Source organism: Pelodiscus sinensis, chromosome 18 (assembly GCF_049634645.1).
Source record: "Pelodiscus sinensis isolate JC-2024 chromosome 18, ASM4963464v1, whole genome shotgun sequence".
In the NCBI taxonomy this organism is placed as follows: Eukaryota; Metazoa; Chordata; order Testudines; family Trionychidae; genus Pelodiscus; species Pelodiscus sinensis.
The window spans coordinates 23,054,292-23,066,962 of NC_134728.1; the positions used below are offsets into that span (position 1 = coordinate 23,054,292).

Genomic DNA, 12,671 nt, shown 5'->3' on the forward strand with positions numbered 1-12,671 from the left:
ACAATTCAACTAAAATTAAGACCAATAATAAAACAATTAAGCGTCAAGATCAATAGCCCAGCGAATGTACTACACTCATGGAGAATGCTCTTCTCTCTAAGCGCTGCCACCCCAGTATGTGCCCAGAAGCTGAAATCAGCAAAGTGTATGTAGATTCAATAATAAACAGTCAACAAAATCGCTGCTGCCCCACCAAAAAAAAAAAAAAAATCCAGCTTAGCATTCACCAGTGGGTGAGATGATTAAAGATTAACCCCCCTACCTCCTGCCTCCACCCCTCTGGGGAGTATAGGCCTTGAAGCTCAGCAAATCCTTTCAGAGAAATATTTGAAATAAAAGACAACAGATAGGGGACGCAGTGAAGGCAGCAGGAGGCTGCGAGGCCAATAACCTCCGACAAGGGAATCGCTGCAATCTGGCCCGTGTTTGCTGATGATAATGCGTCTTTCCAAAGCCCTGATAGACATGGAGATGGCAGATTATAGCGCAGCTTTGGACCCAGCTTACACCACTCTGGAATTTGAGAACATGCAGGTGTTGGCCATGGGCAACGGTAAGTCTGCCTCTGGGTTTGCTCTTGCCGGGAGAAGGTGGGATCGGTGGCAAGGCTAGCCAGTGCCTGGCAACAGGCATGTAGCTGGTGTGGAGGGCAGAGGGGGAGAAAGCACCAAGTCAGAAGGGGAATTCTCCCGTTTCTGTAGAGAAGTGTCTCTGTTTGACTAATGTTGCACTTGAACTGACTCAGTGACAACAGCTCAGGACCAAGGTGGTGGGTGTTGTATAAGAACCTGAATAGACCAGAATGTTCCTGCTCAGCATCTGGCCCCGGAAGGCCTGGGGGCCTCAGCGGACAGCCAGTGTTTCCCACAAACTCCTGCCTCAAAGGAAGGGAAAATACAGAATGAAGGTGCTTTACCTCCTTGCTAGGCAGGGCTTCAGAGTAAGGAACTTCCCAGGGCTTGACAGAGATACTGTTGGAAGAGTGAACCAGGACAGAGAGCAGCCGCCTGAGGAGTGAAATGAATGAAAACCCCAGAAGATTTCAGTGTGTCACATCATGCAGCTTGTAACTGGGCTTAAAGTGATATCTCCACATGGAGAGGAGCTGTAGATTGGGCCAAGAGGGATGGGGAGTGGCAGATCTCTCTTCATTATAAAGCGCTGCACTGGGTGCATGTTTCATGGACGCAGGTGGCCTGGCGTTTCTCTCTACAACAGAGGGACCATAGATACCTTGAACCCTGTGGGATGGCAATGAAATGCATAAGAGGCTCAGAGGGGAAGGCTGGGTCCCTCAGTTGGAAATAGTATCCGTGTAACTCACAGCTGGGACACGTTCCTGCTCACACACCCTGGGAAGGATCACAGAAGCTCTACTGGGTTTTGCAACACGGTCCCACTGGTTCCGATTTGGAACTTATGCGGGTTCATTTTTATTAGATGCTCAAGACTTAATCAATGACAATTCCTCTCCAACCTCCTTCTCCCTCCCCCCCATTCCTGCCTAGATACTGGGTTAATTGCTAAGCTCAGTATGCTGCAGAAAGCGACTAACTAACTCTCAGAGCTACCATAATGATGTCCCTGCTCCTAGGTCAGCTCCCTTTGCATGAGCCTGCTCTGAAGACACAAACAGCTTTTAGGGGACAAATCCTGCCACTGATCGCGTCTCGTTGTGGCTGCAGGACAAACTTCTCCTGCTACAAAGCATCTAGACAGAGTTGGGCTGCCCGTGTAAATTTATTGTCCTCTGCCCAGCACTCCATGGTGTCAGCCTCCCCAGAGAGAGCAGACCTGAGCGGCGGGTGTACGCTGCCTGGAGTGGGGCATGGACTGTAACTCCCATTAATTGCACCAGGGTTGTTCATTGCATCAAGTGCCTGTAGGAAGAGCTCCCTTCTCCAATGCTGTGCCTCGTACCTTGGCTAAGAATGCTATGTCAGCAAACCTGACAGCTAGAGGTGGGAAAGGCTTATTAAATTCCCAGCCTCTGCCCAGGGGCTACTTGGGGGGAAATGAGTGGGAGAGAGAGAGAGAACATAATAGGGTTTGTATGAAAACTAACTCCACAACCCTGAAACGTCCTTCCTCCACTGTCACCCCTTCAGCCCTTGTTTTGAGTCTTGGTCCCAAGCCAGTACTGTGACAGGCTGAGGAGTTTGGCTTGGAGAGTTCAAGGGACGTAGGGCAGTGGGATTAGCAGAATGGGAGCTTCCTTCACACTCCATCTCCTTGAGTTGGGTGGAACCAATTGACTTTGCAGAGCTGCCAATATTGAGTTTTACAGCTGGGCCCAAACTTTACTGCTAAGCTTAAAGCCCCTTCCATGTCAGCTCCAGCCCCGGTAGCAGCCTGTACTGGCTGTTCAGCTGCTCCCAAGTTGTGGGGAGAGAGGCAGGAGTCCAGCCCCCAAGCCCCGCCCTCCCCAGGTGAATTCCCTATCCCCTAAGCCACTCCGGAACCCACCCCACCACCCTTCCTTCAGGAAGTACCTTATCCTGCCTTCCTAATGCAGGAAGCGTGAGTTGGCTCCTGCCTTCCTAACACGGTTGCCAGCTCCAGCAACTTGTCCCATCTATCCCATGTATTGAACCCCCTCTCATCCGTGGGAAGTCATCACAACCTCTAAGGCACAGAAAGCCTGTTGAAGCTTTGTGGCGCCAGAGTAGACCTTCCTGAGTTTGCTTAAATACATTTTAACAGAGATGGCTGACAAACTCTACAGGGGTAGAATTCTAACTTGGCTATCCCTCTGAAAATTCTACAGGGGCAGCCCTGATTTTTAAAGCTGTAGCAAGCTGAGCACCATGCAACAGGGCCTGTGGGGAAAAGAGGAAAGTACCAACTTCATTTCCTATGACTTTTCTCTTTCAAGAAGTTTGTTTGTTCAGACACAGTAGGAAATGTGCCCTAGAAACAGTCTTCTAGTGACCCAGTCAATTTATCTGAACAGCTTCCATCTTCTTGATGTATCATACTTTGGGATCTTTGAGCTATAATGGAGAATATTTTAGTGATGGTGACTCTCAACCTTCCCGACTACTGTACCCCTTTCAGGAGACTGATTTGTCTTATGTAAACCTCCACCCGCTCTGGTTCACTCACTTAAAAACTACTTGCTTACAAAATGAGACATAAAAATACAAAAGTACACTAGTACTGAAAAATTGGTTCCTTTCCCAAATTTACCATATAATAATAAAATAGATTGGAATATGAATATTGTATTTACATAGAGCAGTATAAACAAGTCATTGTCAGTATGAAATTTTAGTTTGTACTGAATTCACTGGAGCTTTTTTATGTAGCCTGACTGTAAAACTAGGCAAATATCTAGACGAGTTGATGTACCTCAGAAGATCTCTGTGTACCTGTTGAGAACCAGTGGGGAGGTGAGGGTTAACTCAGCATTCTGGCAAAATTCCCACTCATGCAACCACAATCTGCCTAACTAAATAACCCACCCCTTCTGCTTTTTTTTCCATTGGATGCAATCCTCTACATGTTTAGCCGAAAATTACTCTAAGTATTGCTCTGTGCTGTTAAACAGAGGTTATGTTCCAATCCAGAAGTGACAGCATTTCAATGGTGGATGTAATTCACACTTTTTTATAGCTTTGATATTTCTAGTTTTGGAAAATACTTTGGGATTGGCCAGGATAAAAATGACAATACAAATAAAAAATGATTTTCAGATTGTTTTTAGTTCCCTGGCTTTAAAAGGGAATTAGCGGTTTCATCTTTTTTACCCTAACTTCTGACTAATCCCCATTAAACAGGCATTGTTGGGACAGCCAGGGAGATAAGACAGTCATTTAAGTTTCCAAACCACACAAATAATAATAGTTTGAAAATTATCCATCAGCAAATAAGTCTGTTTCTGTTTTCAGCCAATAAGAACAATAAGGAGACCTGAAGAATAAGCTTTTTGGGGGTAGGGATTGTCTTTTCGTTGTGTGTGTACAGGCCCAGCACAAAGGGGACTTGGGACCTGAGCTTTGATGAGAGTCCTAAGGACTTTCTGTCATGCCTATAATAAATAAAGAGGTGCATGCAGAGCTCTCTGACATCTTTCTTCTCTGTTGCTATATCTTTGCTTGATGTGATGAATTTTTGGAAGAAAATGGCATTACTCATTTATCTGAGATAATTTCACCTCTGACTGAGACTCCATGACCAAGATGCTTCCTGCAAAACATCCCAAGGGCTACTAGACAAAAGCTAATGAGATGGGAATGGGAAAGCGATTCACTCTCTTAGGGGGCAACTGCACAACTATGAAAGTGGCTCCAAAAATCCAGAGTATCTATGGTAGGGAACAAAGCCCAGAAAAGCAGAATGCGTAGGGACAGGAGGCTATGAGCTCAGAGGAAGAGCAAATTCAGGGATGATATCGAAAACCAGGAGGGAGATTTGGAAGTACTATCAAAGATGGGAGTCTGTAAAGGGGGCAAGGGCTGTGGAGAAGGATAGAAAGAAAGTGTAAATAAAACTCTCATTAGCCCACTACAGGAGAGAGCATACCAGCTCCAAATTACTCATCATTAACTCCGCAGTGCAGGCTGATATGCCAGCCGCATAAACATTAATCCAGAGGACAGGGAAAACTTGCATGCTCCATACAGATGAGGAAGGCTACAGTTTGCTCTACTCTGCGTAAGCTCAATGTGGCCCTCTTGTTCTCGGCAAGATGCAAACACAGGGTATGTCTAGTTGCAAGGGTATTTTGGGATACCATAGGTATCCCGAAATAGCTACCCCACACCCAAGGAACGCATCTGCTATTTCAGAATAATTTTTGAAATAATGGACACGCTATTTCGACATCTCTGTAAAGCTTGTTCCACAAGAAATAAGGGATGTCTTGAAATAGTGCTTTATTTTGAAATTTGGCACCATTTGACGCACCACATTTCATTTCAAAATAAAATCAAAATAAGATACGAGCAAATTGCATATCTTATTTCGATTTTAGAGTGCAGTCTAGACATTCCCCTAGCCGGCTGGACTGGGCAACAACTCAGCACCGCCCCAAAAGCAGGCACTTTTTTCCATCTAGACAGAATTCTCCTTCCCACACAGCCTCAGTTGCAGAGGATGGATCTAGCAGACCCAAAGCCTTAGGGCCTGTCTACATGGGAGACATGCCAACTTGTATCAATAGAATTGTAGGGATTTAATTAAGCCACTATGGTTCTACCTGTATAACTCCCCGCAACAGACACTTCTTGTCCTGAGCTAGGCTTCAGCTGAGTTAGCGTCCAAAGAGACATGAGCCAAACCAGGAAAGGGCCCTGTTGCCGCAGAATGAAAGTGTCCATCTGGGAAGTGTTTTAGTCAAACTCAGGTGCTTTAAATCCATACCCCACCTAATACCAGTCAAACTTCCCCACACAGCAGTAAGCAAGGAGCTGTTTTGCTGGGTGTTTTGGCTCTATGCAGGGGGCCAGGGAAACCCATTTCCTAGGCTGTAGAAGCCCCATTCTCTAGCCTCCCTGGAGCCTGGTTAAACAAACAGGCAAACAAAAGAAACTTCCCACCAGCAGGGCTCGAAAGCCAGGGCTCACAAAGCTCCTTGGGCCTGGCCTGTAAATGAACTCTGCACTAACTGCTTTGCTTTGCCCTGCCCTGCTCTCTACCTCCAAGAGCCTGGCTCCTATTGCCAGCCCCAGTCCCTCCATCCACAGCCCTCTTATCACATGCTGGTGAAAGGCCTAATTCACCACAGCTGTGCCCTGCCTGGCTTTCCCCTGAATTTCTGCACCAGCAGCTGTGGCCTACCTATAGTGAGAGAGTGTTAACCCTCTCCCTGCCAGAGCCTGGGTGGGATCTATACATCCCTTCACAACAGGAAAGGAAATTGTGGTTAGAAGGGGGTTCTTCCTCTCAGACCAGATAGATTCTTTGTGGGGGCTAGGGGCAGAGAGCCATATGCAGTATAAGCCAATGGAGTTGCCTCTCAGACCCCATGAGGTCCAGTGTCTGTGGTGTGCAAGGTGGAGGTTCAGGCAAACCTTTTTTGGGATTCCAGCTCATTTTTAGTTCATGCCCTCCTGAGTTTTTGCTTTGAGTTTCAGATCTGTATAACCCTGGATGGCTGGTGATCTCCTTCTACTGCCCTGATAGAAATGCCCTGAATCCTTCAGATAGCTTTCTAAGTTTTCTTGTGGCCTCTCCTCGTCTCTTGCCTCTATCAGTGTCTGTTGCAGGACAGTGGGGAGATCGGTAGAAAATCACAAGACCAGCAAAATCACTGCTCTATCTCTATGGCCACCTGGATTCAGTAAATAATTTTCATCTGGAATTTCCCTTGGGGAAGGGGAAGGTGTCTGTGCCCATCCATGGTCCGTGGAGGTGTCTGGGCAGAGTTGTCAGTCAGAGCTATGGGGCTGCCATCAGCCTTGAGGTTTGGTTGGCTCCCTCAGCAGACTTGGTGGTGGGAAGCATTTCCTTTCCCTGGTGCTGTTCAATTGCTCCTTCTACTCTAGGAGCCTGGTGAGTGCCCCTCTTCAGGGCTCCATCTTGCCACCCTTCCCAGTCAATGTTTGTGCAAAGGCCACAAGGGAGAGATAATATCATAGAAATCCTAAAAATGGGAGGGACCTTGACAGGTTATCTAGCCCAGTCCCCTGCACTGAAGCAGGACTCAGTCTTACATAGACCAGCTCTGACAGCTGGTCTAACCCAGTGTTTCTCAACGAGTGGTACGAGTACCCTTAGAGGTTCTCGAGAGAAGTCTGGGGGTACACCAACACAACTGAAATTTGGAGAAAACTGAATTTTTGTTTTAAGGTTTACTGCAATTTATTATTTTTGTACTTTTTACACCCAAAAATTTCATCACCCATCTGGCTACAATTAAGTTGTTTAAACAAATGTGTTGCAATAGTAGAAAAAATGTGTGAGTCTGAAAACTGTAGGTACTAGGGATACTTTTTTTTTAAAGGGGTACTTTATTAAAAAAAAGATTGAGAAAAAGTTGGGGGAGGATGATAGAGGCCTATAAAATCATGAGCGGTGTGGAGAGGGTGAATAAAGAAAAGTTATTCATTAGTTCCCATAATATAAGGACTAGAGAACACCAAATGAAATTAATGGGTAGCAGGTTTAAAACTAATAAGCAGAAGTTCTTCTTCACACAGCACATAGTCAATCTGTGGAACTCCTTGCCAGAGGAGGCTGTGAAGGCTAGGACTATAACAGAGTTTAAAGAGAAGCTAGATAAATTCATGGAGGTTAGGTCGATAAAAGGCTATTAGCCAGGGGGTAGGAATGGTGACCCTGGCCTCTATTTGTCAGAGGCTGGAGATGGATGGCACGAGACAAATCGCTTGATCATTGTCTTCGGTCCACCCTCTCTGGGGCACCTGGTGCTGGCCACTGTTGGCAGACAGGTTAGTGGGCTAGATGGACCTTTGGTCTGACCCAGTATGGCCGTTCTTATGTTCTTATGTACTGGTCTAACCTATTCACAAAAACTTCCAATGAAGGAGATTCCACAACCAGCCTAGGTACTTTGGTCCAGTGCTTAGCTAGCCTTACAGTTAGGAAGTTTTTCCAACTGTCCAACCTAAATCTCCCTCACTACAATTTAAGCCTATAACTTCTTATGCAGCAATGAATACAAAGAATAATTGATCACCCTTCTCTTTATGACTATACTTTATGTACTTGAAGATTGTTACTAAACAACCCATTTTTTTTCAATCTTTCCTCATAGATCATGTTTTCTAGACCTTTAATCATTTTTGTTGCTCTTCTCTGGGCATTCTCCAATTTGTCTACATCTTTCCTAAAGTGCGTTGCCCAGAACCAGATACAGCACAGGTCAGACCTCCCTTAGCAGGGACTCTCTAGACTGGCAACATCTAGGAGCGGTGTGAGGGAATGGGGCAGTGACTCAGCCAGGAGCCCCTTGTTGAGGGAGGGTCAGGCAGCAGAGCAGAGAGTTCTGGCCCCAGTGGCCAGGTGTTAGCAGGGGGCTGGCAGTGGCCACAGAGCTCCAGCCCCACCCACGGAGCTCGAGGGTCAGCCACAGCAGCTATGGAGCATTGGCCCTGGCCATGGAGCTCTGGCCCCAGCAGAACTCCAGCCCCAGCCACAAACCTCCAGCCCTGGCGGCAGCAGCCACAGAGCTCCGGCCTGGGAAGCCTTGGCTGGGTAGGCAGCCGTGGGGCTGGGCTGGAGTCCTAGACAGGGGCAGCATGAGCCATATCACAAGGGGCCTCCCTTTGTTCGGCAAATCTCCCTTGTTTGGGACCAGTCAGGTCCCAAGGGTGCTGGATGAGAGAGGTCCAACCTGTACTGCAGTCGAGGCCTTATCAGTGCTGAACAGAGTGAAAATTAATTCTCATATCTTGCTTACAACACTCCTGCTAATACATCCCATAATGAAGTTGGCTTTTTTTGCAGCAAGATTACATTGTCAACTCATATTTAGTTTGTGATGCTCTATAATCCCCCAGATCCTTTACTTCAATACTCTTTCCTAGGCAGTCTTTTCCTATTTTGTATTTGTGCAATTGCTTGTTTCTTCCTCTGTGGAGTACTTTGCATTTGTCCTTACTGAATTTCATCTTGATTATTTCAGACACGTTTTCAAATTTGTCAAGATCATTTTGAATTCTAATCCTGTTCTCCAAGGGTATGTCTACACTAGCCCCCTAGTTCGAACTAGGGTGGCTAATGTAGGCATTCGAACTTGCAAATGAAGCCCGGGATTTAAATATCCCGGGCTTCATTTGCATGTTCCAGGGAGGGCGCCATTTTTAAATCCCCTTAGTTCGAACTGACTGCCCGCGGCTACATGCTTGAAAGTAGGAATAAGGGATCTTCCGGAAAAGGGCTTATTTTCTGCAAGATCACGTCTAGACTGGCGCTTTTCTCCAGCAAAACCCCGAGCCGGAAAAAAGCGGCAGCCATGTTCATGCAAATGCCACGGGGGATATTTAAATCTCCCGCGGCATTTGCAATTCTGACTGGTCTCATTAGCATCCCTTTTCCGGAAAGGGGTGCCAATGTAGACACAGCCTGATTGTTTATTTGCTCCATTTTTTTTCATGGTACCAAAATTAAGGAGACTGTTTTGTAATTCGCTGGGTTGTCCTTATTCTCAGACAATGGCTTGGGGTGTAAAGTTCTCAGCCCAGCTGAGAATGCCCAGCTTGAAGTCTCCCAAGGTCTGCAATCCCATCCTTCTCTTTTTGGGATGGATTGCATGGCCTTAGTTCAGACGAGGAAGTGGGGGCAATGACTAACACAAGTCAGGGGGGTGCTTTAAGGGCTCCCTCAACTCAGTAAGGATACCCCCATCAAGATTTCTTTATCTGACTGCACAGCATCATGGACGTGAACTGACTCCAGCCTACCCTGACCACCCAGGTGTGGTGCCTGTTGTGAGGAAGAAGGGCTTCCAGCAATTGGCTGAGGCTGCTTTTGAGGGAGTTTGTCCACACTTTTCACCAAAATGGTGTGGATACCTCCAGAGACCTATTGGATAAATTGCTACTTCTCGATTGCCTAGTAGAAATAGTGGCCCATAAGGTAGTTTTCCATCAGCCACTGGCCAAGAGGCTCTGATGTAAACCTCACAATAACTATCCCTGCATTTGTCACCCGACTCGTCTAATACATTCTATTGAGTACTAATCTGGGCACTTTGAAGGCTACAGCTAGGGCAGATGGGAGCTGCCTCCCTTTTAAATTGGGTAGCATAAGCTGAGCACATGACAACAGTGCTGAAAGTGCTCTGGCTAGCTGGCTGTTTCCAGAGGCGATTCAAGGCCTTGGGCAGCACAGCAAAATACACACTGAAAATACCCAGTGAATATTGGCTCTGCACAGTGCTAGCTCTGAGCTGGGTTGCCACGAAAGCTGAGGCTGTGTCTGGATTCCAGACTGTTTGAATGCTAATCAGTCTGTGTGTGTACAGGGACTTTCACCAGAGGGTCTCAATGTACTTTGCAAACATGAAGTATTTACTGTCCCCATTAAACTCGGACACGAGATGGCCTGATGTTAAGGACTGAACACCCACAACCCCTAACTGAAGTCTATGGGAGCTATAAGTGCCCAGCTCCTCAAAAACTCAAGCCTCTATTTGGATGCCTAACTTCAAAAATCCAAGTTGGAACTTTTTGATCCTAGGGCCAGGTTTTCCAAGGAGTCAAGCACCCCCTTATGCATAGAGCTTAGTGTTTGTGCATGCGTGTTTGTGTGTGGGTGTGCACGTGCATGTGTGTTTGCGCATGCCACAGGCCTGCCTAGTTTCCTCCTGCCTCCTTGGGTAAAGAGCAGCTTCTCCGACTCTTCGCTGACTCCCTCTCTTGGTCCTTCCCAATGTAGACACGCCTCCATCAGACACGACAAACCTCAGTGCCACCAACAGCATCGGGGTGAGCGCGCTGTGCGCCATCTGCGGGGACCGTGCCACGGGGAAGCACTATGGCGCCTCAAGCTGTGATGGCTGCAAAGGCTTCTTCAGGAGGAGCGTCAGGAAGAACCACATGTACTCCTGCAGGTATGGACTGAGGGCACCGGGGCATTGTGCTGGGCGAGGCTCCAGCTGCAGTCAGGCATGTGCCATAGACAAAAGGGAGAACAAATCCACCAGGAACTGCATTGAGAATCCCCCAGAACTTGGCCTCGCTTTTACCTGTCTCCTCCCTTTACCCAGGGAGCCCAGGCTTGTCCCTCGGTTGGACACTGCTCCCTGCTAAGCTCCTCACTGGCCTCAAGGGGCCACTTGAGAGTGGCAGGGAGTGAGGGACCCATGCTATGGAGCTAAGCATACATTCTCTGCAACACCCTCCCCCCTGTTGGGCTGGGGAGAGAGGCTGAGAGGAGAGGTTGCTGCAAAGCAAAGGGAAGGTGTTTCCTACTGCCAGGGTCAGCACCTTGCCTCCAGGCGTGGTGCTGAACTCCCATTCAGGGCAGTGCAACAGGCCACTGTTGTTAGGGTTACCAGGTGTCCGGTATCGGCCTGGACAGTTCGGTGGGCTGTGTGGAACATTCCTCCCCTGCTGCGGGGGCAGATGGAGCAGGGAGTGTCGGGATTTAAACAACCTTGGTCCCCTGGTTGTTTGGGGGGGGGGGGTTTCTCAACAACTTTGGTCCTCTTTTTTCCCCCTGCCACGTTCAGTAGTTTTTGTGAAAGTATCTGGCAACCCTAAGTCTGTGGTGTTACTCCTGAACTGATCCCAGCAGAGTCTGGTCTGGGGTAATTTTAAAAAGCACGGAAATCATTTGAGAAGCCTGAGGCCCATTCTTAAAGTGACCTAGGCACTCAAGGACCCAGGCTACGTCTAGACTGGCATGATTTTCCGCAAATGCTTTTAATGAAAAAGTTTTTCCGTTAAAAGCATTTGCGGAAAAGAGCGTCTAGATTGGCACGGATGCTTTTGCGCAAAAGCACTTTTTGCGGAAAAGCATCCGTGCCAATCTAGATGCAGTTTTGCGCAAGAAAGCCCCGGTCGCCATTTTCGCCATCGGGGCTTTCTTGCGCAAAACAGTTTTTAGCTGTCTGCACTGGCCCTCTTGCGCAAAAGCATTTGCGCAAGAGGGCTTTTTCCTGAGCAGGAGCAGCACAGTATTTGCACAAGAACACTGACAATCTTACATGAGATCGTCAGTGTTCTTGCGGAAATTCAAGCGGCCAGGGTAGACAGCTGGCAAGTTTTTCCGCAAAGGTGGCCGCTTTTGCGGAAAAACTTACCAGTCTAGACGCAGCCCCAGAGTTTTAGAGAGATGTCAGCGTTGGCTCTTGGCAGCCCTCTTCCAAGTGGAAAGCAGATGGCCGCTTGGAACATGCGGCGCAGCTCACGCTGGCTGGGGCAGGGGAGGGAGGGGGGAGCAGCTGGGTATTAAAGAAACTTTGGGGGTGTTTTTCTCAAGGGAATTTTTTCCCTGCATTTTGGGGGGGGGGGTCGGTATTTTTTGTGAAACCATCTGGCAACCCTACGGAGCCATGGTCTGGGTGATGCTAAGGGCTGACTGCCATCGGCCCTGCCCCTTCCGCCCACATATCTTGTTCCGGGGCCAACAGTGGCTGCCAGCCCCACTGCCTGCTGGGGCGTCTGGGTATTGATCTGAGCTAGGGCTCTGTGTAGCTTGTTGGTTGTGGGGTGGCGGTGGCACTTGGGCTGCTCTGAAAATGCCAACAGGCAGAAACGTAGGCATCATGGGGGAGTAGGTGGCCTCTGAACTGCAGCTTTGATGATGTCAGTAGAGCCTCCATGGTGACCGTAGGCACGTCAGTCCCTTTATAAATCAGGCCTTTGGGTGCCTAAGTTTCACTGACGGTCAGTGGGTCTTATGGCTCAAAATCTCTTTTGAATTCAGGCCCCATATTTGGTGGCTTTGAAAGTTGTCTCCTAGATCCCGTGATAGCTGCATGGGGAATGTGGATGGCAGCATCAATGTGGCAACTGAGGGGCAGAGAGGAGCCCCAGATGTGTGACCAGGACCATCCTTACCCATTTGCAGAGTAGGCAGCTCCATAGGGCACTCAAACATTTGGGGCATCACTGGGTCTTACTGTCAACCCACCCATCTCTTCATATCTGTGGTCTGTGGCTCTGCTTCCTCCTGAGAGGATCTAGCTAACTTCAGGGGGACAAAGCCTGCCAGAGCTATTAGCAGAACATTGAACCTGTGAAAGAGCAGTTCAAGTG

The 12,671-nt window shown here is 48.0% G+C and overlaps 1 protein-coding gene across 3 annotated transcripts in view; it reads left to right on the top strand.

The window, feature by feature from the left end:
• The window catches only part of HNF4A (hepatocyte nuclear factor 4 alpha), an 80,003-nt gene that overhangs the window by 36,471 nt on the left and 30,861 nt on the right, over window positions 1–12,671 (top strand). Inside the window, exons 1-2 of one of the 3 annotated variants that reach the window (XM_075901252.1) lie at window positions 286–553; window positions 10,345–10,519. In XM_075901252.1, coding sequence (XP_075757367.1) covers window positions 433–553; window positions 10,345–10,519 — 296 coding nt within the window. In that variant the 5' untranslated portion in view covers window positions 286–432. Of the gene's footprint in view, window positions 1–285; window positions 554–10,344; window positions 10,520–12,671 lie in introns of those variants that run through there. The other 2 variants (XM_006132241.3, XM_075901253.1) reach the window with 2 other exon arrangements.